Source organism: Epargyreus clarus, unplaced genomic scaffold, assembly GCF_041222505.1.
Source record: "Epargyreus clarus isolate Ecla_fem2 unplaced genomic scaffold, WU_Ecla_fem_2.2 ptg000023l, whole genome shotgun sequence".
In the NCBI taxonomy this organism is placed as follows: Eukaryota; Metazoa; Arthropoda; class Insecta; order Lepidoptera; family Hesperiidae; genus Epargyreus; species Epargyreus clarus.
The window spans coordinates 12,702,395-12,730,212 of NW_027332230.1; the positions used below are offsets into that span (position 1 = coordinate 12,702,395).

The 27,818-nt window shown below is 35.2% G+C and overlaps 1 protein-coding gene across 1 annotated transcript in view; it reads left to right on the forward strand.

Moving 5' to 3' along the window:
• LOC140751581 (venom dipeptidyl peptidase 4) overlaps nt 1–27,434 on the forward strand; it is a 44,778-nt gene extending 17,344 nt beyond the window's left edge. Inside the window, exons 2-18 of the mRNA XM_073085534.1 lie at nt 5,992–6,064; nt 7,364–7,688; nt 8,292–8,386; nt 10,617–10,694; nt 14,827–15,085; nt 16,150–16,319; nt 20,058–20,149; nt 20,688–20,808; nt 21,133–21,225; nt 21,660–21,793; nt 22,807–23,017; nt 23,820–24,004; nt 24,530–24,724; nt 25,133–25,287; nt 25,894–25,979; nt 26,533–26,658; nt 27,179–27,434. Coding sequence (XP_072941635.1) covers nt 6,014–6,064; nt 7,364–7,688; nt 8,292–8,386; nt 10,617–10,694; nt 14,827–15,085; nt 16,150–16,319; nt 20,058–20,149; nt 20,688–20,808; nt 21,133–21,225; nt 21,660–21,793; nt 22,807–23,017; nt 23,820–24,004; nt 24,530–24,724; nt 25,133–25,287; nt 25,894–25,979; nt 26,533–26,658; nt 27,179–27,268 — 2,466 coding nt within the window. The 5' untranslated portion in view covers nt 5,992–6,013 and the 3' untranslated portion in view covers nt 27,269–27,434. The remainder of the gene's footprint in view (nt 1–5,991; nt 6,065–7,363; nt 7,689–8,291; nt 8,387–10,616; nt 10,695–14,826; nt 15,086–16,149; nt 16,320–20,057; nt 20,150–20,687; nt 20,809–21,132; nt 21,226–21,659; nt 21,794–22,806; nt 23,018–23,819; nt 24,005–24,529; nt 24,725–25,132; nt 25,288–25,893; nt 25,980–26,532; nt 26,659–27,178) is intronic.
• Nucleotides 27,435–27,818: the final 384 nt, after the last annotated feature.

The following is a 27,818-nucleotide window of genomic DNA, read 5'->3' on the forward strand; positions in this document are numbered from 1 at the left end:
GTTCGCTCGGACGTATCGTGAAAAGATCGGAAATGAACGCCAATGAGATCCTCTTGTCACGGAAATCAGAATTCGAGTGTAATCTTACCTACATCTTCAAAATATTTACACTGAACAATTAGTAGGAAGGAAAAGTAAGAGATTCTATGTTTTGTATAGGGTGCCGTACCAAAAGTGTAAAAACGGAATCTTATTACAAAGCCTCCGCTGTGTGTCCGTGTGTCACAAGGCTCTTGAACTATAATTGAACACTTGAATTTAATTTAACAATTTTCTAGTATATTCAAGACTTTTTATATTTCAGTGTAATTGGTGATATAGCGGCCACCATTAGGTATACATACTCTATAAAAAATTTAGGTGTTTATCTATTGCGGTTCAGGAGATAGAGTCCTGTGAGTAATAGGGTTTCGTTTTTACCATTTGATACTGAACCGCAAAAATGTCTAATTTCCATCTTTACTTGGCAAACATAGATTACATTGATTTCAGTATTAACGGATTTGCCCTATGTGGTCATACGGCGGTAAAATGATGACCACATGACTGCCCTTGTGTTCGTTTTAATTGTTACTCATATATTTAATTTACCTTCATATTTATTTATGATATGCACATACGAAATCTATATATACAGTATCCACGGTTCAGTTTGCACTGTCAGTGTGTGAAATGAAATGTGGGTGCTTCCTCCTGAGGTATTCCCTGAGCACTCTGACATGGGGCAGGGTTCTTCAACACAGGTGCAAAAAGAGCTCTCCTTCAAAGCCAACGATGCATTGGCGACTTATCTGTACCCTTACCATGAGTTTTTACGTTTTAACAAATATGACTGTTTTGGTATAATGACAGTAACGTAACATTAAATGTCTAAATTGACAAAATGGCGCTTTATGTTTTGTCTCTCTTTTTTGCGAACATGTGTGGCAGACAGAAAGACTTGAGGACTTACTTATTGTTACGTTTACTCAGTCTACTGAAGCAAACGGAACAGAATATTGGATTGAGTAAACGTAACGTTAATTGAGGGACATTTTGAAAACTCATGGTAAGGGTACAGGTATTGCAAATGTCCAACGACGACGGTGACGGTGGCCGTCAGGTAGCCCGTTTGCCTTATTATTAGGTATACCTACATATAACAAGTATGGGTATTTAAGATGCAAGGATCACGTGCTATATTACGTATAATATACAACATTAATATTATATTACAGATACTACAAGTATCGAGTGCTATTTTTTTTTAGATAAGTTTTTACTCAAATGAAATAATTATAGACAAAGGCTCTCGAACAGAATATTGAAGATTAAATATTATTCCTGCTGATTTGCAAATCCAAATTATGTTGATTACGTTCGTCCAGTACAAAGCAGAAACTTGTGATGAGTTATTAAAAAAAGTTAAAATGAATGGAAACCCATACCCGCAGCCATTTTTTGATATCAGGGGTTAAAAAAAGTTAAAATGCGACAGTAGAAACCCTTAACTTCAGCTAAATTATGAGATCAAAGGTAACTGTTTCAGATCTATGGTGTCCTTTATAAATATTCCAAGATCCTTCAACACACTATTCATTCAGGCTTTATCTTTATTTTTAGTCTTTGGACAAGTATTGAGTTTTAGAAGCAAGAAAATATATTTAAAAGAGAGATTGTGATCGGCAGAAATTTCATAGGCTGTTACTTACTATCAAATTTCTATATAATATTATTAGAGTATATAATATTTTGCATGTTATCACTCGCCTTCAATTGATCTGATTAGGAATTATTTAATTTATTATCATTTGTAAAGATAACTTATCTTAATCTTTGTTAGATCCGTGGAACAATTAGTGTGGCTGAAACTCGGCCACTGGCCGGTGTGTATTTATCTTTTTACGTGGTAAGTGTTTAATATATTGTTTTATTCATCATCATCAGCCCATTACTGTCCCACTGCTGGGCAGGGGTCTCTTCTCAGAATGAGAAGGATTAGGCCATAGTCCACCGCGCTGGCCAAGTGCGTATTGGTAGACTTCACATACCTTTGAGATTTTTTCTATAAATCTCTCAGGTATGCAGGTTTCCTCACGAGGTTTTCCTTCACCGTTTTAGCAAGTGATAAATAATTTCTAATACGCACATAATTCAGAAAAGGAAAAATGTTTTATTACTCTCACCATTATATTTATGGAAAAGTGTATAGTAGTACGGTGTTTAAGCACTGATAGCCTAGTGGTTGAAACGCGGCCTCTCAATTGAGAGGTCCGAGGTACGAATCCTATGCGTACACTTCTGTTTTCAAAGTTGTGTCCGCATTAGAAATTAATTATAATTTCCTTTGTCAGCTTATGAAAACATCACCAGAAAAACGTGCATAGTTAAAAGATTGAAAAAGAAACGTTTTCATAAGGATGTGAGGTTTACCAATGGACACAATTAAAAATGTAATACCATAATAACATCTGAAACCACATATTTGATACAATCTCAGTACATTGTAATAGTTAAGTGTACGTTTATAATCTCTATAGCAAACACAACTACGAGTAGGCAATTATAATTACGAGTATAGGCGTATGTAGATTGTAAATACTATATTATTATACTGGAGATTTACCAGTTTTTAATTCATAGAAAGCCCTTTGAGTTAATTTTTAATTGATCATGAAAATGAAAATTAGAGTAGTATGATTTATGTACACATTGACGATAAATGAACTGACCCATATCTGAACCAAGTACAGCTTTTTTAAAATGCAAACCTAAAAAGTAAGGGGTTGACTTCAAAGATGAGTAGTTTATACGATCAATTACCAACTCTACATAGGTCTGCCTACATTGCCTTATAATATAGAGTTAAACACTGAACAGTAAGAGATTAATTTGGTAAAGGGACGTGCCGAATAAGTCTTATGGGAACACACTGACACATTATAATACACTAGCTGGCCCGGCAAACTTTGTACCACCTCAAAATCTATTTTTCAAATATATTCCATATAAAATATAGCCTATGTTACTCGTAGATAATGTAGCTTTCGAATGGTGAAAGAATTTTTAAAATCGGTCCAGTAGTTTTGAGCCTATTCATTACAATCAAACAAACAAACAAAGTTTTCCTCTTTATAATATTAGTATAGATAGGTAACCTTCACCTATAGTGAATATTCGTGCGTTATAATATAAGTTGCGTTCACCTAAAAACACATCTTTCTATTTCGATCATGTTTCGCCATAAAAATGTTTTACGTACATTCGGTACATTACAATTACTTACAATTTACTTCGATGTAAAATACCTAAATAACGTGTATCTTTGAATGTAAGTCATTTATGACAACTAATTTTATTAGTATCGCGGGCAGATAAGATTTAATTCTTGCGCTACGGCTATTGTGTTATGGGCTAAAGATTAACGTATTATCTGATATAGAATCTATATAGTCATATGTTTTTAGATTTTTCACGGCTCATATAAATTACTCGGTTCAGTCAAAGGTTCTTGAAAGTAGTCGCCAAACTGCTAGTCCGCTCTGAAGTTGTTGCTAGCAGGTGTAGTCAAACAATTTGCTATGGCGACGATTCATTTCTATATTCAGAGTTGACTAGTTTTACGCGGACTATACCACCCAAAACATTTGTTTGTAGCCTGAAGTAGCTCTTGCGTTTTCGTGGAAGGGTGTGGATGCCTTTTAGTAACATGTGGGGTCTACCTTAGTCCTCAGGAGGGGGCAATGCATCTTTGATCGGTTTCAGATGTCCGCGGGGGGCAGTAACTATAAGCCATGATGTCCAAGTGCGTTGGTAGACTACACACACCTAAACATTTTAGAATTATTTTGGAATTCTCGTTCCAGGGATATACCCTAACAACGCATTATTGTATAAGGGTTCCGTTGAACTGAAATATAAAATATACAAAATAATTATAACGCAGGAAAATGATAATGTTGGAACGCAATATTTATCAACTTCCGATTGCACTCTATTTGTGGTCAAGTTATTTTAACTTTTCGTTACACTTAAACAAATATATATGCGTCACCTAACTCTTACTACCCCAGCTGGGCACGGGTCTTCTATCGGATTTAACGTGTTGATAATTGTCTACTTTGCTGGCTAATTTAATTGAGACACTATAAACATAGTTTATTCTTAGACTATTTTATTTGCAAATTCTTAAAAAAGTTTTCGAAGGTGTCTACTAATGCACATTTATTTGGCATGATGGATTTTGGCCTTTGAAGCGTACCAATACGCACTGTCTGACTTAGGACTAGACCTCGTACCTCCGTGCCCAACAGACAGTCAGTAATGTATTGAAAATTGTCAGTAATATCATGAATAAAAGTTACTCGTCAGTGATAATAATATGATTTTTATGACACAGTATACTTAATACGAAATGTCTATTAATATACTTTTAGATAGAGTTTTGTTTCTTAATACGGTATATCTATAGCATCACAAGTACAAGTTGAGGAACAACGCTATTTCCCGCTGTTCCCTGTGGCGTCATTACTCTAACTTCCGCACCGGAAATGACCTGAGACTTCCCAAAAGGAAAAGAAAACCTTCTATTACCATTGTGCGATTATCTACTTGTAAATACTTTCATTCTCGGAGTAATCTTTGTTTTTATGTTGTGTTTCTTCTCAATCGCTTCGGTTATACGAAAAAGAGTATTCAAATTTAATGGAGCGATATTAATATCGATTTACGTGCGTTATTAATGACTTTAATGAGAAATCTATCCAACCAATGAGTTTTGCTTACAAAAAATGTACGTAGAATCCATTGTGGTACGACGGTCCATGGCGGCACCTCCACAATTATTTCTGCTTAATAAAAGCAGTGCTAGTTTCTGCTCTAATGGTTTGAGGGATGGTAAGGGAGACATACTCTTCCGACGCGTACCAACTTAGTCTTCGGAGGGTAACAACGCATCTGTGGCTGACTTTAGGTAGGAATCTAATTTTATCATTACTTAATTGGTTTATTGGTGAGCTATTGTATAGCTATTGGTGAGCTTATGGCACCAAATGTTGACAATCGTCGTCGGCGGCAGTCAGCAGCGGTCATTGACGGCTCCTATCGCTCTTATAAAACTTTCACAATTTGTTTGCAAATAATCTAAATATGAACGGATACTATATGAAAATGTAACTAAGGTAAATAGCAATAAAACGTAGCTGCGTAATTCATCGTTCATAATTTGACAGGATTTACGAACGCAGTCGTCCAGTTTATGTCGAAAGGCGTATGGTATGTCCTAAATAGCAAGCGATTTTCACAAGAATAGTGTTACCTCAGTGCCTCTTCGTATCTATCACATAGATATAGAATGTATGGTATAGCAGAGAAGTCTTATGGATTCACCTTTATATTAATACGTTTGTAAATGAAACACTTATTTTAATAAATTAGGTATTCATATTAACATAGTGGTTACATCAGGTAGTAAGACTAAATAGGTGTGTGATCCATATACTGCACGACAATGTTATAATTATCAGAATGCTGTTAGGTAGGTAATTGTACATAATAATTCATGCATAATAAATGAAATAGGAAATCTGTGTATTTCAAGGTAATATCTTATAGTTGTAGCGCTACCGCCATAACTAAGAAAATATATTTTTAGGGTTCCGTACACAAAGGGTCAAAGCGGGACCCTATTAGTAAATCTCCGCTCTTTGGCCGTCAACCTCTTGAACGTAATAGGTAGACACTTGGATTTTTTACTTTAATTACTGTATATTTAGAACTACTTTATAATAAAAAGTTTAGTTTCAACTTAATCATCAGGGACCTGTGACCGACCTCATGCAGAATGTGTGTCATAATTAGTGTTGATTACAGATGTTCATTGGCCGGCATAATTGATTAATCGGGTTAACTTCATGTTTGTTTGTTTCCACAAAAGACAAATATTAAATTTACTACAACTGATATTGAATGAATATATGTTACAAATTTATAAATATGATTTCTTTGGGACAGGTAAAATACAAACCACGGCAGAATGGCTCAGGATAACAGTAATTCCACCATGGAGATGGGCACCAGCGACCAGGTATGAAATCATAATTATGTAGTAAATAAGTTATTTTAAGCTTAATATTCATACATATAATCTACTGTTATAAAAAGAGATAATTTTAACAAGTAACATACATCAAGTCTAGGGTGCGGTCGTGCTTACTCGTAGCTACTTTTATTTGGAATTTCTGTGTATGGAAATGTCTAGAAAAGTTCAATAACATGATTTGTGAGGCTTTCTCTAGTTAAGAAGTCTCAGCTGATAATAGGGGAGAATCTACATAGCAGTCCGAATTTGTACAATCAACAATCTTTCCTCTGAGTAGCCTTCTATCTATATCGTGTCAACATACACTAGAATAAGCTTCATCAGTGAATACCTATATCTAAAGCTGTGAAACTACAGTCCATGTAGAAATTGAAGTTACCATTGTTAAGGTCCAGAAGTCCAGTTATTACTTTAGCAATAGGTTATCACGTCTAAGGAAAAGTACAGCATATACTAGTATTATTCAAAGCTTCAATGAAACCGGTATCAAGCGGTTAATCAGTCAACGATTATATGAATGTAACACATGATACACCGGAAGACGTTTAATATAACAAAAATATAAAATAACAATATAATTGGAGATAAGTAAATTTTACTTAATGAAGTCATTTATCATATGAAACGCCAAGTTTATTATAATAAAATATGCACATAAATTTATCCTTTTGACGAAGTTCCTGTTAATTTGAAACATAAAATTAATAGAGCAATTAACAACCGAATGTTTAATAAAAATTACTGCATTTAGTATCACACACCAAGCATGTATCCGGCTTCAATGTCAAACAAAACAAGCTTAACCTCAGCAGATGGTTAATCACTTAGAAAAAAAACTAAATAAATTAGAATGGATATTTCATTCAGTATGCCACGAGATTATAAACGAGATCATTGTGTGTTTGCTAGACGAGATAAGTTCCGTGTGGAACAATGAAGTGAATCGTCGAAAAAGTGTGATTTTATATTTCAAAGATAATAATATCATGACATAAGTGTTGTGATGTAACTGTCGTTGTTTGAATTCGAGATACGATTTTCTAGTGTCGATATCACTTGTGCGTTCGATTTGTTTAGTATCACCATCCAAATATGTTTTATATAGTTACTTTGAATAACGTTTAACCTAAAGGATTAAAGGGCTGGAGTAAAGGTAGGTATGGGTCATTAGGACTTTCCATTCGTTAAAAAATAACTTAAGTTTTTTATGTTAGTGATGGTATCTTTTTGATTGTTGTATACGTATTGTTAAAGTCAATTGTTACTAATAGTTATTTTTTACAGGTCCTGGTCGCGACAAAAAGAAAAAAGACGTTGACATACGTGATCGGTGCAATAGCAATGGTTATTATAATAGCAGTTGTTGTAACGTTATCTGTAGTGCTCACTGGCGGTGAGGCAGATTCTATAATAACGACAACGGAAGGACCGACTTCGCCGGTACCGCCATCATCCACGACAACAACTACAACAACAACAACCACGACGCCAGAACCAACGACACCTACTGAGCCACCGACATTACCACCAGGGCCCGATCAAATTGAACTTGAAGACATTATCAATGGAGTGTTTGCGGCATCTTCGTTTAACGGCACATGGACATCAGGTGATCTATCTATTTCTTTAACTCAAGTATTTTGAGTTTGAGTAGAACAAGACTTGTAATATTGTTGAATACACAAATTGTTTTCGGATATACTTGTAGTAGGTCACCCGTTTTCCTAAGATTTTTTTTGCGGAGCTAATATACAGGAGCATTTCTTTGTGGATACATAACAATATGCAGGGTGAATTTTTATACAAATACTAACTGACCCGGCAAACGTTGTGTTGCCATAAAAAAAATGTTAAGGGTGAACAACCCTTATCACTTACGGGTTTGAAAATAGGAAGTCTGTCGCATCCAATGTGAAACATTCCAAAATCAACAACTACTTACGAATTAAAAATTAATTAAAAAACCTTTTCCCACTGACTAAATTGTGAATCTAAACCATTCTCAAGTCCCCTTGAACACACATAACAAATTTCATCAAAATCAGTCCAGTCGTTTAGGAGGAGTTCAGTGACATACACACGCACATACGAAATATACATATATATAAAGATAAGGACTATGAGTGGACTGAAGTGTTTTAAATTCTTGTTATAATTGTTAACTAAATAGTTAGCTTCTTCTTCAAACTACTGCATGCTGTTTTTGTTATAGATGGAGATATCCTGTATAAAACCACAAATGGTGATCTGGCACTATTTAATATCGACTCAAACTCCGTCACAGTGCTCGTCGGCAACACTACACCGGTAAGTGTAATTGATTCTGTTATCAAATTACCAGTAAATCACTGTTCTGGTTACGCTGAAATGGGAATGCGTATTCAATTAGTAGATGTAACAGTAACAATGTTTGGATATAAAGTTGTTTCGTGGAGGATGTATAAATATTTGTAACAGAGAAAGAGTTTGTTATAGTACTGATCGTAGATGATGTGAATTTCATGTAAGGCTTTTTAATTTTCGACAGTACACAGTTCTTTGCGTTATAGTTGTTTGTTTCGAGATTTTCTAAATATTATATTAGATGCTTTTAATTAAATTTATAATTAATTTTAAAACATCAATTTTATACAGAACTTTAGTGTTATTTGAAATTAACTTTAGGTGTTGTTAGTTGCAGTGATCAATTATTATTAAGTCAATTATGAAAAAACAACGTACTATAGTTCTAAAAGAATAAATAATGTTGCTTAATCAACTCCTGAAATATCTACAGAAGGAAGTGCTATTAAACAAACTGTTTTAACCAACACAATAGCATTCCACCTAAATTACACAGTTTGTTAAAGATAATAAAATAACCGCAGTATACTTAGTTCCATAACAGAATTCCAAAGTTTTAAAGTGAATCGAGTTTAAATCTCTTAACTTTGAAAATCCGTTTATCTCAAAAGTTTGCGAGTGTCGCGAACATGACCCGGCGTTAAGTAGGACACATTTGTATTCCGAGTTATCTCCCACAACTAGAACCAAACATGGTAATAATATTCAAGTTTTGAATTTAATCACTTTAAACTTACTTGTATAAGTTGTATAGTAATACACTTACTACGAACTAACTCGAGTTATAGTATAGAATATGTGTGTTGTCTTTAAATAAGTAACGCCTGACGAACGTCTTGTTTTTTATTGATGAGATTTATAAAATTGATTGTCAAAAAATGCTTAAGTAGTAGTTCATCAAAATAACAATGTTGTCAACAATAACATAAAAATAATTGTCAAAAAATGTTTTTAAGTAGCAATTTAGCAAAATAATAATGTTGATGTCAATAATAATAATTAGTAGTAATGTTAATTACTTAAATGCGATGATGATTTGTTTAAAATGTAGATGATGACAATACTGATATTGTTACATGTTCACCTTAATATATGCAAAGTTACAATCAGTATAAAAATTAAATACATGATTAAATGTCAATAAGAGTGATCGCTGATAGGTACATATAAATTCTTATAGATACGAGTATGAACTACAACATGCATGTAGGTAGATACAATAAAAGTAAAATATTTTTATTATCGGTTTAATGTTTATCATGGACATTATCTGAATTTCAGTGTTTATCAATAAACGTAAAACGTGTTGAATTATACACATTCTTACTACTATTAATTTCTTCTGTTTGACACAGATAGTAAAATAGAATCAGAAGTTTACCGTCTTGCGTAATTTCGTGTCATATTGTTTTATTTAGATCGATTTAGTTTAAATTGCTTTTAAATATAATTAGATTAGTTAGAATAATTAAATACTTCTCTTCTGATGCTTGCGTTAGGATGATACGGTAAGATCTCAGGTTAATATTTCAACTTAGGTATCTTTTTACTTTCATGAAGTCATTGTCTAAATCATTAACTTGCTCTAGTTTTGCCTTTTACTATTATGTTATATTCATTATCATTTGTTTCATTATTGTAACGAGAACAATTGTCATGTTTTACATATTACGCTTGACATTCAAAAACTATTTGATGATAGAAAAAGATCAAAAGATACCTGTCCATCCAACAGCGCTGATAAGTCCACTGTTGGACTTTGAGTATGCAATCATCTTGGTAGGAATGTTTCTCTTACTCATCACCATTACAAATAAAATTATGGTCTATACCCGCCGGAATTTTAAATTAATTTATCTTGATTTCTTTTTTCGTCTTTTTTTGTTTCTTTGAACAATATTTATTCTCGTTTTATTTCATGCATACTCTTGAAGTAATTTGTCTTATCAAACTTTGAGTTAAATGTTAATTGCTATGGTAAAGCTTATTTCACTTTGTTTGCGTATATCATTATATCAAAGCATCTATCATAAGGGAAAATAATATAAATAATAATAATAATAATCATGTTTCTTTGAATTCAACATGAATATCAATATAAGTAATATACATATTCATACAAATAATATATTTTTAAATGTCAGGTGTTAAAAATGTTTGATAATAAGTTTTATAATTTAATTTATTTTTCTAGATCCTGCAACAATCGTCCCGATTCGCTGAATTATCAGCTGATGGCTCTCACATCGTGTTGGCTTACAACGTTGCACCGGTAAGTTCTAAGTTATTAAAAAAACATAGTTTAAAATAAGTTATCATTAGCTTAAACATTTAAGGAAAACATCATCGGAAAATGGATTTTTAAACAGTAACGGGCGGTGGTTGATGAATGAAAATATTTTATCATTAATGTCATAATCATAAAAAGTATGTTTTAGTTCAAAGGGGTAAATGCGCATTAGAAACTAATTATCACTTGCTTAAACGGTGAAGGAAAACATCGTGAGGAAACATGCATACCTGTGAGATTTATAAAAAAATATATCTCAAAGGTATGTGAAGTCTACCAATATGCACTTGACCAGCGCGGTGGATTATGGCCTAACCCTTCTCATTATGGGAGGAGACCCGTGCCCAGCAGTGGGACAGTAAAGGTTTGATGATGAAAGGGGTGAATTTATTTTTATACCTGCGTGGGGGAGTGGACACTGTATTGAATTCCGCTGTTGACGCGCATTGAATTCCGGGATCGACCCGGCCACAGAGATTGAGAGATGATGAATTTAGTTTTCTATTGTGGGTGTTTATGAATTCGTCTTTGTGTGTGTGAATGGAATCCAAAACACAAAAACAATGTAGTGTGACCCAATAAGTTTAAAAAGTGTCTTAAAACAGATAAACGCATTCAAGGCTTTTGGAGCATAGCAATCATGACCTTTTTAAAATAATTTTTATCATTCAAGTATCGAGAAAAAAAATAATGTTATCTACTGAAGATTACAAAGATATGGGCTCTAAGTCTTACTTAATCTTCAAGACTACCATTTTGCAAGTCCCGTTATTCTAATTCAGAACACGTTTTGGCGACGACGAAAATTTACTTAGTTTAATACCAAGCACACACTAGTTAGAAATGGACATGTGTAACATAATTTACAACATTTATGTATAGATGATGATGATCGTGATAGAAAATGAATAAAAATAATATAATAATATTAATTAATGCAACGCTTTGCAAATGTTATAAGTATGTATTAAACATTTATTGTCCAAAAAAATATTTTTAAATGTTAATAAATAGGCATCATTGAAAATGTGATGTAAAAAAATAGAAAATTTCTCATATACTTTCCTTCGTTGAATTATTAATAATAATTAGTCTTAAATCATTCAACATATTTTTTCATCGCTTAAAAAAACTGAAAATCTGTGTCGGATAAATGATATTAGATCAAAAGTATATTTAAAGATTCGCAGCGAAAAGGTCTATGTCGATGTGTCGACTTCTCAAACCAATTAATCCCGTTAGATACAATGAAATTTAGCACTAAGTGTAACATTCTACTCTGACCTGTATATTCAATTCTATCCAATACACAATAGGTATTCAAATCAAACAACGGAAATAGAGCACGTTACTCTATAGTGCCAGTGTTCGGAATTCGTTCTGCCAATCCTCGTGCATTCTCGAGTTGTGATGGCTGCGATACCGACGGCATGCTGGCGGCATGACGACATTATCGGGTTATGCTTTGTCTTCAGCGACGCAGTCATTCGTATTCATATCTAACTATGTACGTGTTGCACTATTTAAGAAAGTACGTGCATATTATAGGCATGTACGTATTAATAAAACTACTGTAACCGTGAAGGAAAACTCACTAGGTAACCTACAAAAAGGTTCTCAGAGGTGTGTAAAATCTACCAAACCGCAGCTGGCCAGAGTGATCGACTGTGACCTAAATCCTTTATTATTTTGAGAGGAGACCCGTTGATAGCATTGAAACAATAATGATTTGATGATAACGATGATCATGAAGTACACACCAATTATGTATGTATAATAGTAAACACGTTTCAACGGTATAGGAGATTTCCTCTAGGAGGATAAGGAGACCTGCTGCTAGCACAGGGATTATAATCGGTTGATGATGATGATTATGGGTTCCCATTCAATGATAGAATCAATATTGAGTTATTGTTCTGCCAATCCTCGTGCATTCTCGAGTTGTGATGGCTGCGATAGCGGTGGCATGCTGGCGGCATGACGACATCATCGGGTTATGCTTTGTCTTCAGTGACGCAGCCATTCGTATATGTATACGAATGGCTGCGCAACATGTACACAGTTAGATACATATCTGTACGTGTTGCACTATTTAAGAAGATACAAGCATAATGAGTAATGACAAATGTCGCACAAATCTGTATGTGATGGCTCTATAATATTTATATCTTAGAATGTCATGGTGGCACAAAAAGTTCAAGTTTATAATTTTAACTGTTTCTTTTAAAGTAGCAAACGAGATTTCAGTCCATCTGATGGTAAGTGGTCACTGCTGCCGCTGGACATCTATAACCAACTGCACATAGAACAGGGATTCTTCCTGACGAAAATCTCAGAATCCTTGTCGCTCTTTAGGACTAAGATGGTCGGATTATATGTAATTGAAGGTGGTAGAACCCTTTGTGGTTCGACTCCGGCGGCACCACCGCCACACCTATTTCTACCTAATAACAGCAGTGTTAGGCGCTGCTGTGTTCCGGTTTGAAGGGTGTGGTAAGGGAGACAGACTTTTCCGAGGCGTTCCAGCTTAGTCCTCAGGGTTAGCGGCGCATCTGTGGCCGACCTCAGGTAGGAATATCTAATCCTATCTGGGGTTGATTACAGATGTCCATGGGCGGCAGTAGTCACTTACCATCAGGTGGACTGCATGCTCGTCTGCTACTCCTATATTATAAAAAAAAAGTCAGCTGGCATCCACACCGAAACACAAGAAAATTTGACATTAAATATAGGTGTGGCGATGGTACCTCCCCGATCAAACCATTCTTACTTTACCAACATCCAAAGTAGTTAATTTATCATTATTTAATATATCATTAAAACAGTTTATTTAAATATAACAATATACCTAATTGACGTTACTTTCGCAGATATGATTGACGACGTGTAACGAATCCATAATTTGTTTGCACCACGCATGACATCTCACACAATAAAGTCATCCGTAACACAATAGTTGTATGATACATTTTGTTTTTCATTCCATTAATAAATAATATTTTATACGGTTTATATAACAAAGTATAATAAAAACACTTGTATCAACCTGTCAGTCAATATGTCAATGTCGTCATTCATTAGGCTAGCGTCACAGTTATTAGATACACTATTTACCACCCATTCAGTACTATACATGTTACTTTATTTGTTATAAAAAGATAATATTACTAACGTAAGCAGAATTCATAATAACATTGCTTCTTCGAGCTTCGTTAAACATATCCTCGTTAAGCGCTGCTGTATTTTGTTTGAAGGGTGTGATAAGGACAGGGTTAGTGTTCGTGTTAGTGACTCGAGGCGTTTTAGCTTTATCCTCAGTACATATTTTGAATCTATTTGGGGTTGATAATAGATGTTCATTGGTAGCAATGATAGCAAGCAGCAATGACAATCTAACTGATGGTAAGTGACCATCAGTTAAACTGTCGCTCTCTCGCTACTTCAGTATCATAAGAATGTGTCAACTACTGGACCTACATTGAATATTTCAAATTGAGGAGGCTTATGTTTCTAACTACCTCTCACCTATCTTCCACCTTCAAATACAGCAAATAACTTTCGTATCACAATGTAATTGGTCACTACCGTTTATAGACATTTCTAATCAACCCCTTATAGGATTGTTGTCCTACTCAAGGTCGGTCATGAAGTGTAGCTAGCCCTAAGGATTGAGCTAGCATAACGTCTCCTTCTTACTACATCTTTACCAAAACACAGTGGCGCTTAACCGTGCAATAATAAGATAAAAATAAGTAGGTATATCAGCGATTCCTCTTTTTATATAATATAGGAGTAGCAGACGAGCATGTAGCCCACCTGGTGGTAAGTGGCTACTGCCGCCCATGGACATATGTAATTAACCCCAGATAGAATTAGATATTCCTACCTGAGGTCGGCCACAGATGCGCTGCTACCCCTGAGGACTAAGCTGGAACGCCTTGTAAAAGTATGTCTCCCTTACCACACCCTTCAAACCAGAACACAGTAGCGCCTAATGCTGCTGCTATAAGGCAGAAATAGGTGTAGCGGTAGTGCCCCCGGAGTCCAACCACAAAGGGTTCTACTACCTTCAGAAAATTATTTGCTCATAATCATAATATTTCCGTCTTATCAGGTATACAGATACAGTTTCTTGGCGCGCTACGCTTCTATCAACATCGTGACCGGCGCAATTTCCAACATCGCACCTGGATCGTCCACCACCGAGTACTTCCTGCAAAACTTCGTCTGGGGTCCTGTCGGAACGGCCTTGGCTTTCGTGTACGAGAACAATGTATACTACCAAGCGTCCTTGGATGCAGAACCACAGCAAATCACGACGAATGGAGTTGTTAATGTCATCTATAACGGAATACCCGATTGGGTTTATGAAGGTATGTTCTTGTTTTTTAATGAAGCTGAAGTAGAAATAGAATTGGAGAATTAAGTTGGAACATCTGGTGTACATAATGTCTCTGTTTTACTACAACCAGAACAAAGCAGTGCTTAACACTCGTGTTAGACAGAAAAGTTTTAGGCGGTAATACTTCCAAAGACGATATAAAAAGGCGCGGCCACTTTTAAAATTGTATTTACTTACAAAAGTGTACATATAGTGCATATATCATTATATCCATAAAACAAGAAAATAAAATGTATGTAGAATGACCTACTCGTAGTATGCAAATAACTAGAGGTAATATATTTATATATTTTTTTAAATATAACGTAAAGAAATTAAATTATTTTAAACGTAAAATATTTATTCAGATTTTTTATAAATTGGAGAAGTAGTGCTGTTTTACATTGGATAAAAGATTTTAAGCATGCTATGTTGAATAATAATAAAGAAGAGTTTAGTTCAGTGTTGAGTTCTCGAAAAATAAAATTAACGAAGTGAAAAGCCGACGGCAGGCAAAACCAGGCTTTTCAACTTGGAAAGTTGCCCGAAAGAGCAGATTTTGTTAAATTTTGCACCTTGTACAAATTCGAACGAGTATGTATTAAAGAATAGAAAATGAAGTGAAATTTACTTGGAATTTCATCAGTGCACGCTATATTGTAGGATGAAAATGAAATAAAATTTCGGACGTATTAATTTCTGTAAATAAGTATAATCGTCGTATCAGTCTGTGTGTCATAGGATCAAAATAATTGCACATAACATTTGGTGCATGATACTAAAACATATTTTTTTAACCAAAAGGACATGGTTGCCTGTATTTCTGGTTTCGGCTATCCTACGCTTTTATTAGCTTGGGTTGTACGTGCTTTTCGAACCTGATAAATGGAGCACCCCACGCCTTTTCCACAGTTATACTATTTACCGTTCCTTAATTGATTCTTAGATTGAAAATTATTTTCTACTTTTTAGTTGATATTATAATAAAAGCGCGTTTTTTAGTTTTTTGACCTCTAATTATTTAAATAAAACATTCTTCATATTCCTCATCTCCAGAGGAAGTGTTCACGTCCAACAACGCTATATGGTTCTCCAACGACGGCACGAGGTTAGCGTACGCGACCTTCGATGACACTAACGTGAGGATCATGAAGGTGCCACATTACGGGGTGCCAGGCTCCGTTGACTATCAGTACACTGCGCACCATGAAATACGCTATCCTAAGGTAAGATTTATATGTGACTTTACACCACAATTACCACGAACTTGAGACTCAAAACTGAGGATATTATACTAAGATAGGTTCTATATATGATTTTACACTAACATTATCCTGGAATTGATGCTGAAAACTGAGGACATTTCGCCGTTTCCACGATTGATGCAAATGGTCGAAACATTGGCAATAAATAAATTAAAGCGTATCTTGGATAATCCTTGGTATCTTTGGGATCCTTGGTATCCTTGGGTATATTGGGTAATGGGTACTCCATTACATATTAAAATGCACATTTTTATCCCTACGATATGCTTCTACTATATAAAAATTTACACTGACCTCCCGTCTATATGATAACACCTATTACAAGGAGGTCAAACTGAATTACTGGTTTTTTATTACCGATTTTTATAAATTGTTGATTGAAATCCTTCTTAATAAATAACCTATCGAATTTATAAAAGTATTTTTATACGACAGCTACTTTCAGAGATTAGCGACTCCGAATTAATAAACAAACAATGTCTTCAGTATAACAAAATTAATATTGATAAATTTAATGACCTAATCGACTTACTATAGAACTAAATATGTCTCAGAAGCTCCCACTCTATAGTAACTGGATTTTAATATAATGCACCCAGATTTATATAACGAATTTACTTACTAAGATTCATTCATACTATGGCGCGGATGTTCCAAATACTTGCAGTTTATTGCACCACCACTCGTCTTAAAGCGATGTTATTTTATTTGATAGACTAATATAGTAGATATACGAACATGTGTAAAAAACGTTAAGACGTAAGTTATTTTTGCCAAGGTTTTAGCGGCATTTACCGAGTAATCGACTTAGGATATATTAATACAGTTTAATATATGGAAGAATTCGTGTTTAATAATCATGAGTTGTACCTATTATGTTTCCTTATTTCCTTAAACAAGATTTATGTATATTACAGGATGTAAGAATTTCGCTATAATTCGACATATTTGTATCAAAATGGTATAGCAAAAAAACATAATTCTCTTTTGTACCACGCTTTTATTAGCTTGACCTTTATGTATGTAACGGAATTTTTGAACACGATTTTTTTACCCACTTTGAACGGTCCCATTAATATAAAAATTTTGAACAATTAACAAGAACCGATGACAATACACGATTTTTATAATTTTATCCCATTTTCCTCATCAGGATCTTCAGAAATCAGGACTAATGATTCTCTTTGTGCGATTTTAGCATGGTTTAAAGTTTTTAAACTATAATTATTATTGTATAAACAATATTTTCATCTATAATTTTAATGGTAAAATATTTTTTTTTTAAATAAGAACAGTGCAATGAACTAAGATAATCTTCTGTTCTTACGTCAAATCTTATTGGCCTTAACATTATGTTCACGTAAGTGAAAGTATGCAGTGAACGGGTTTGGCGCAGCGCCCGGTGTAGAGCCGAGTGTGGCCACTAAATCAGCGTCATATAAGCCATATTTTTTCTTAAATAAATTACGAGAATAATATAAAAGTTTACGTATATTTGTGTATGTGCGTTAGACGTTATATTTCTCATGTGACGAAAATTAAATTATATAAGGTCACAATCTAAATTGAATCCTTACTTGTGATTTTTATTATTAATGAAATTTGCAGCATCACAAATATGTTATTTTAACGAATATGTATCTTATGAACTAAAAATATCAAGGAAATAAATTATCCAAATCGAAATAGCAAGACATTAGCAGCTTTACCTCGTTGAGTTAGGTTTGTTATCCTAGATAAATTTTAGTACTTAGGTCACCGGATGGTTCAGTCAGTTAAGAAGGGGATAAATCCAATCCCAATCCCAACGTCTCTTAACTACATAGAGCACCGCCATTTTACTAAATACTCAATTAAAAATAATCCAAACAATAATAAGACATTGTTATAAAAAGTAGCAATAATCAATAACGTTTATTTTATGGCAAAGGATTAAAAAAATAAACGGTGGTTGTAGAGCGTCGCTAAATGACTTTGAGATCAGTCTACATAATGTCTTATGGTATCATTCAGTTTTCTGAGTAATTTGAAATCGAGTTTTGGCAAGACTCCAATGCTTTAAGGGTACTTGAAGAACTTAATGTATTAACACTTTAAGTCTAAATTTAGCAAAAATATAATTTTTAGTGCGTACTTATACAGCAATATTTTACTTTGATTATGTATAGTAAGATTGCGTTTTATAACAGCGTGATATTAGACTATTTATATTCAAATATCCAAATATATAATAGCTTCATTAATTTGCATTAAATCCATATTTGGGGTTTACTCAGTGCCTTTTCCTATCACGCAGGTTCATGCTCGCATGCGTCGAACTTGCACTCTACCATTTCAAAGGTTCTTTTCCTGTCATGCAAGCGCACGAAATCTACAACAGTTAACGCATGCAAGTGACACACGCACGTGGACATAAACCCGCGTGACAAGAATGAGGCCCGTCTATGACCGAGTTATACTCATACGTTACGCTATAGTATTGATTGGTGTACAAATAAAGATCATCTTGTATTATTCCCAATGCGACCATAAAGTGGAGCATTGTGGTTTACGACATCGTTACGAGCAGAAAACTGGTTATAATAAACTTTATCTAGATGTCTCATGTCGGTTTCTGGTAAAGAATATGTGCAGCTCAACCTTATGTTTGAAAAGGCTGTACTGTATACTATACTGTAAAACAGAGTCTTATATTGCACATTTAACATTATTTAATGTAGGTTAAAAGTTACTTTTGGACGTTTGTCTTAACCATTGCTATGTTTTGATTTGATGAGACTACAGAATCGCTACCATTTCCCATGGATACCTCTAATCAACCCCGATAAGATTAGATTCAACCTCAGATTGGTAAAAAGCATTGCTACCCCAGAGTACTAAGTTGGAAAGCCTCGGATATTTATATTTCTCTTACCACACGCTTCAAACCAGAGTACAACAGCGCTTAACACTGTTGTTATTAGGCAGAAATAGGTTTGGCGGTGGTGCCGCCGGAGTCAAAGCACAGAGGGTTTTACCATCCTCAAATACTTATACAAAAGAGTAGCAGATACACATTAAGATACACAGCAAAACGTCTTTATCTCTTATTCTGAATATTGTTTCGGACGTGACAAGTGACCGTTCACCGAAATTGGTTATCGATTCGGCCGATGTTTGTACAAATGCTTGTGGATGTGGCCAAATCTCATTTTTTGATTAGATGAGTTTTCGTTTCGGATAGCATTCGGTTGACGGCCCTTTGATTTTCATGTCTGGTAACATGGATATTGATAAACAAAGATTATGCCTATCTAGATCATTTTATTACTCCATTTATAATACCTAACTCCTACCGACATGTTAAAGTCATTGAAAAAAAATATTTTATAAAATTTTATCCTGTGGTTCTATTATATCCTACGTCACCTCGATTCGTCGATTGTATCGTTAAATAATAAACGAACAGAGTTTTCATATAAAGTGCATTAGACACATAGAAATAGGCACGAGGATATACTTGATCAGTTCAATAATTCCAAAATATCGTAATAAATGTAAGATTTTTAACACTACGTGAAAGAAAGCATGTTCTCCCTTCTAAACTTAGATATAAACTATTGACGTCTATCTAAATAACATAATTTAAGATCTTGTAATTGGTAAGCTTCTCATTACCTTTGTCCTATGGTAAATAAACAATATTTATCTGGATTTCAGTCCGGAACAACAAACCCGACGGTTCGAGTGACGCTACGCACACTGAGTACCGGTGTCCAGACAGTTTACAACGCGCCTACTACTCTAGACCAGTAAGTTTCTAAAACATAAACATTCTTAATATATTTTTTATAAGATAGGAGTAAGAGATATGCATGCAGTCCACCTGATGGTAAGTGGCTACGGCAGTAGCCAAGAGCGGCAGCTCATGGTCCTCTGTAATCAACTCCGGATAAAATTATATTCCTACTTGAGGTCGGCCACAAATGTGGCTCTACCTGTGGCACAAATGTGAAATAACCTGAAACTTCTGGTATAAGTATGTCTCCCTTAACACATCCTTCAAACAAGAACACAGCAGCGCTTAACACTGCTGTTATTAGGCATGATAGGTATGGCGGTGGTACCGCCGAATTCGAACCACAGAGGGTTCCTACACATTCAATTTTCTTCTTTTAATAAACGCAGAAAATTATAAATAAAATTGTAACAAACCCCTTCAAAGTAATTAACTGAAAAGGTAATAACAAAAATAACAAAATAATGACATTAACACATTAACACAAATATGTTATAGGAACAGGTATAGTTTTGATAGTGTTTTTCAATTGTTGTTTATCCAAATTCCAGGCCAATCCTCAAGACTGTGACCTTTGTGGACAACAACCGCATTGCATTGATGTGGACCAACCGAGTCCAAACTACACTTATTGTCCAGTTGTGTACTGAAGGACAGGCCACTTGCACGCAAGTATGTCATTGTTTTTATTTTGAATTTTGGACAATGAGATCTTGTGATTTTAGCAATTTTTTCATGTTCCACTACTGGCAGATCTCTTTTCAGAATAAGAAAGGAAATCTGGTACTTATATAGTTTTCCTCACGATAACAACAGTTTCACTACCAAAGTGATAATTAATTTCTAATATGCACATAGCTTCAGAAATTCCTAGGTATATGCCAGGAATTCGACCTCTGTTGTTACAGAGATCGACTTTAAAATGACTAATCTATCACTGCTTAGCTGTTATTATAATGGCTGTAAATGGTTCATTGTTTCTTTTTTAACTTACAGATATTTACATACTCCGAACCAAATGGCTGGATTGATAATATTCCGCTAATGTTCAACGCGCAAGGCAACGCCTTCATCACTATCTTGCCACAAGTAAGTTTTTATTGAATTTATTACTGTTTCACTATTCAATATTTCAGTACTACCCTATGTATGGATAGCAATAATCTCGTCTTGTTGGAGGTCTAACAGGTAATTTAGAATATTTCTTTGCGATTTTATTGTTACGTACATTTTCTTCGTCCTCCTCAACTTAATTTTTTGTCAATATACGATATAAAAAAATCTCTCATGGTGAATACGCTTGATATTATACGTGGACAAAAACTAGCTATATTTAAATTTTATATACCTACCAACCATGATTTAACATGAGGGCGATTCAATATAAGACTTATATTTTGGACATCATCTTTACGGGAAAATTAAGCAAACTTATGAAAATGTTGTGATCAAAAATTCTTATAAGTTTATCCTCGAACGTATGAATCGAATCTCTTAACAACGAATGCTCTTTTACTTTTCAGTCAGTAGGCGGAGTGCTATACAAGCAAATAGTGCAAGTGAGCGACGTTAATGCAAACTTGTGGACGGCGGTCAGTCGCACCAACACCGCTCATACAGTAGCAGAGATTATGCAATGGACCCCTAATAATATCATGTAAGTTTTTTTTAATAGAGGAGCAACGAACGTAATACAGTCCAACTGATGGTAAGTGGACATGGACATCTGCATAAGAATCCTACCTGAGGTTGGAAGCAGCGCTAAGATATTTAACCAAAATTCCATATGTGTATGACCCATTACGCCAAAGAAGATATCATCATTTTCGTCTTCATTAAGATCATCAAACAATGACTTGAAAATTTAAGATTTTTGAAAGGTGTGGTAAGTGAGACATAGTTATCCGAGACTTCCAGCTTAGTCCTCATGTGTAGCAGCGTATTTGTGGGCGACCTCAAGTAGGAGTCTTATCTGAGCTTGATTATACAAATCCATGGTCACTGCAGTAGTCACGTACCATCGGGTGGACTAAATGCTCGTCTGCAACTCTTATATTATAAAAAAAATATTACCTATAGAAAACTCTAAAGTCCGTACTAAGATACCTATACAAGTTTCTTCTCGCCTTCCGTAATCATTAAAACAAATCATAATTAAAGATGAATGTGGTATGAATACTGATGTAATCAATGAAATCATAATAATGGACGATTGTGATTCGAATACTGATGAGAGCACCAAGACAGCGTCGATATTCATACCAATTAGTCATGACAACTTTTCAAAAGTCATATATACTTTTGTAGTCTTATTGTATAATGTCGACATAGCAGACGAGCATGCAGTCCACCTGATGGTAAATGGCGACACCCGTCCATGGACATCCGCTACCGAGGCACCTTCCGAGGCATTCAAGGAGCATATATGGCCTAGCCATATATGCTCTTGGAATGGCCTAGCCATATATGCTCCAGCAATGCCTCGGAAAAGTATGTCTAACTTACCACACCCTTCAAACCAGAATACAGCAACGTTTGACACTGTTGTTATTAGGGTTATTTAGATAGGTGTGGCGGTGGTGCTGCCAAACTGGAATCACAAAGGGTTCTCTACCTCCTTTAAAAAGTCGTCAATCCTTTCCAGACTTAAGATATTTTCGTTATTCACAGCTGGTACAAAGCAACTCACGTGAACGACTCAGCAGAGCAACACATCTACACAGTGGATGTAACTTCTGCGGTCACGTGCTTCACGTGTGACATCGTACGACCTGATGGAGGGGAATGTCTCTACAACGACGGAGTTGTTAGCGCTGGCGGATCACGCTTGGCCGTTAACTGCGCTGGGCCGAATATTCCGCAAACCTTTATTTATGATACTGTAAGTATTATTCTACCACCGGTATATGACTTGTGTCGTATCTAGAGATATGTAGTATGTAGAGATTGTAGAGCTTAGTCCTCAGGGGTAGCGGCGCATGTGTGGCCGACCTCCGATACGAATATCGAATCCTATCTGGAGTTGGTAACAGATATCCATGGGCGGCAGTAGCCACTTACAATTAGATGGACTGCATGCTCGTCTGCTACTCCATATTATAAAAAAAAAACTAAGAAGTAACAGCGCATCTGTGATGGCTTTAGGTAGCCTTCGTTTTATACATTTCCAATATAAGACTTGCAAATGAGGCGACCATTTTAGTCCTGAGGAGTGACAGCGAATCTGTAATCGGCTTCAGGTTCCCTTGTTCTATATGAATTTAATTATAAATGTCCATCCACGAATGCCCATTTACCTATTAGGTGGACTAGATGCTCGTTTAGTACTAATTCGGAATCTGAAGTACGCTCTAGACCTCTTCCAGTTATGGAAAGAAATCTTGCCCAGCACTGATAAAAATGATGCGTCTTGATGCTTCATTACAAATTAATTTTACTGTGAATCGTTTGGCCTACTTATACCATCCTTCTGTTTTATGTATTTTTTTTAAATATAATATTGTTGTATACTTGTAGACAAATAAATTAAATTGTTAGTGGCATGTTCTCGATTTATAAATAGTTGAATATTTTAAGGCCATGTGCTTATCCAGTAGTAGTATAAGGAAAATATTGTAACTGAAGATTTGTAAGGGCTTGTATAAAAAAAGCAATATATTTCATTACATTTAATTTCCTTCCAGAACAACACAAATATGTTCACATGGGACGACAACCAAGAGATCGCGAACTTGGTGTCCACTCGAGAGACTCCAAACATTATTCGTATGAGTGTTCCTGTGGCAGCCGGTCTGCCTGAAGCTGATGTTCATATCCAAGTCCCATCTGACTACGAACGTAGGACGAACGTGCCTATTTTGGTTTATGTGTGAGTATTAAAATTATAACTGGTAAATTCAAATTATAATTGGTATTTTCTTGATGGACCAGTATAGGCGTTTGTTGATCAGAAATATTATGATATCGAATTCTTCTCCTATAACTCGAGGTAGTTCACATTAACGAAATTCAGTAGATACTTAAAGTCATACATTAAAGTCTGAATGCAAGGAGACATTGTTTTTATTAGTACAAAAATGGACGGGGAAAAAAATTGTAAATTAATTAGAAGCTTGCTTTGCCAGCTTGATTGACTTTGCTCTAAACTCCTCTCACTTTGAGAGAAGACCGGTATCTAGTCGTGGTACAAAACTGAGTAGAAGACGCGAATTAAATAAATCATGTTACCTTTCTTCACTTTCACCAGACCAGCAAGATAAGCATCTTGCTATTCTTACCAATAAGATATTTAAAGATAATGGATAGCTAATTGTGAATTAAGCGATAAGCCAGAAATATATTAAACTTATACAAAAGATATCAAAGGAAATATTATAAAATATTGTACTTCCAGCTACGGCGGTCCTGACACAGCTCTAGTTACAAAGCAATGGAGCATCGACTGGGGTACATCTCTCGTGAACCGCTGGGGCATCGCTATCGCTCATATCGACGGTCGTGGCTCCGGACTTCGCGGCGTCAACAACATGTTCGCTCTCAACCGCCGCTTGGGCACCGTGGAGATTGAAGACCAGATCACTGTTACTAAGTAAGTATATCATGTCTATTTTCATTTGCGATAATACTGTCAGATATGTATCAGGTATATTTGGAATTAAGAATGGAATCTCATTTGGAATATCAAATATGTAAGTATCAGATCACACTAGGCGACACTAGTCACTTAACGTAAATTGGAATAGCTTCTTTGTTACTTCTTTCTTGTAAAAAAAACCAAACGAGGTAGTCTTTGGGGACTGTCGATAGATTGAAAACTAAGTAACTTATGAATTGTATCGTCGAGCTATAAGATTATTATTTTTGGTTTGTAACGAAGTGTTAACGACTTTAATTTTAGATCATAAAGCGGTCGGCGATGATGACGCGAGTTCCATGATTCCTGTTCACCCAAAAACGCGCCTTAACCTTTCACTTTAAAAATGGCATTGTGTTACAGATACTTGCAAGACAACCTGCCGTGGGCGGACGGCAACCGCACCTGCATCTGGGGCTGGTCGTACGGCGGCTACGCGGCGTCGCTGGCGCTGGCGCGCGGCGCCGTGTTCCGCTGCGCCGTCGCCGTCGCGCCCGTCGTCGACTGGCGCTTCTACGGTACGTGACACGTGTTACACGCACACACTGGGCGACGGGGACCGCACCTGCATCTGGGGCTGGTACGGCGTATGTAACTCATAATACGTGTTACATATGATCTAAATAGTTTATTGCGGGTAGTCGTACGTCTGAATGTCACATTTTGATACAAGCGGAGATATTACGAATGAAGACAGGTTATCCAAATAACAATTATTCATAATTTTTGGAAGATAAGATAAGAGAATATCCAAATAACAATTATTAAAAACACTATCTGATTACTCTGCAACTACGATCATACGGTATCATCATATTGCCGGACTTAACCCCAAAAGTTGAATATTTATAATATTTTATTTCCTTATTTAAAGGTCGCCTTAATTACTTTTCTAAAATTTAAATTTTTTCTTGTACTCTCAACCAAATAGTAAGCATCAGAGACAGGTAATTTTTCAAAAAACTTCCACTGGCCTTTGATGAACACAAGACATGTTACAATTTATTTTATTAAAATCATATTCGTATTCTGGAGTAAAAATACACCAATAACAGAATCATGCAAAATTTATGCGAAATTAACTATTTGCTGTACAAATTCATTAAACAACTTTTTTGTTTTAGACACCATCTACACGGAGAGATACATGGACACGCCTCAGAACAACGTGCAAGGATACGCCGAGTCGACGCTGTTGACTGAATCTGTTGTAAGTTCCGCACACGACGCATAGATGGCGTGCTTACCTATACATTTTAACATTAGACTGCGACCACATTGGGACTTTGATATCAGAACGATTTTTCGTTTTATTTTGAGCAAACAACTTAGAACAATACATTTTAAGATTTTAAGATTAGACTACGACCACCCTGGGACTTTATATCAGAACGATTTCACGGCTTTTTGGTTAAAAATTTAGAACAACGTGTAAAGATACGCCGAGTCAACGCTGTTGACTGAATCTGTTGTAAGTCCTCGCGAGATTCATAGATGGCGTCTTTACCAATAAAGTTAAATAGTCTGCGACCATACTGGAACTTTATAACAGAATGATTTTTCGTTATTTTATAATAGTTCTTAAAATACCTCTCTACTCTAAATTGTAATGATGAAATTAAAGCTTGTTGAAGGTTCCTGATAATGTCTCTGTATGTACTTATAACAACGAGTATACAGTAATCATTAGCTAAATATGAAAATATGAATCTCCACGGCAATTTTGCCGCTCTGTGCAAATGGTAAATTCCACTATGTTCCAGGTGGAAGCGTTCCGCGGCAAACGTTACTTCTTAGTGCACGGCACCGCAGATGATAACGTTCACTACCAGCACGCCATGTTGTTTTCGCGCTTGTTGCAACGGCGGGATGTATACTTCACACAGATGGTGAGTTTATCTTTTTGTTTTTTGGTGATTGTTTGTTTATGCTGTATCGTATATGATATCGTATCATATCTAGTTGGATCAACTGTAACGTGTTACATTGGTATTGGTATTGTATCTAATCATACTTATTAGATTGACTGTTTCGTATGATATCGTATCGTATTCAATCATATAATATCAAAGCATGTAGACTCGTATCGTATTGTTTTGTGTAACATTGCATGACATTACAATTTTGACACAGGCAAGAACGAAGGTAATGAAGCTATAGTACTGAATTTTATGAAATTTTCAGGTCAATCAGGTTTCCTTTAAAATTCGGCTTATTTTTAGGAGTATCAAAGAATCTGCAATCAATTTCATAAATATATTTTTGTAATTAACTTAAAATGTCCATGTATATAAGGTCCATTCAGCTTCAAGTGGGCTGCATATCTGTTGGCAGCATCTAATATATTAAAAGATCCGTACTTTAAGTCATGAGCTTCCGTATTTAATAAAAAAAAATCTTAATTTACAGAGTTACACGGATGAAGACCACGGTCTCGTAGGAGTCAGGCCCCACCTCTACCACGCGATAGAAAAGTTCCTACTTGAAAACATGCTGTAACCACCTATAACAGTATAGATACTATAGATTATTAATATCCAGTATCAAAACAAAGTATTCTACTTGTTCAAGTTTTAGTCTAACTAAAGAGAAACGTGTATACAATAAAATTGTAACCGGGTTTAATTTGATAGTATTTAGGGTCTTTCCACAGTTGCGTTTGGTTAAAAATTTTAACGCAATAAACCAGTCCACAGTCTGTAAATGATTCGCAATGATAATGGGACATATTATAATAATTTTACACTGAAAAGGAGTAACGCATATGTGAGCGAACAGGTGGATTTTTAGTATTTTATGGGGTTGATGTCGATTGGTAGTTATGACTATTTACCATCGTCATATACAACTGCTTTATTAGAAAACACACCTCCACGAATATTATATGCACGCTGGGACTATGTGGACGGTTTCCTTTTAAATGCACTCGTAATTCTCAACTGTGGAAATACCCTTATAGCGAAGATTAAAATGTCAAATTCAGTATAAGATTTTGATAAAAATCTTTGTTACTCCACATTTATTCCTGTGCTAAATAAGCGACATAGTA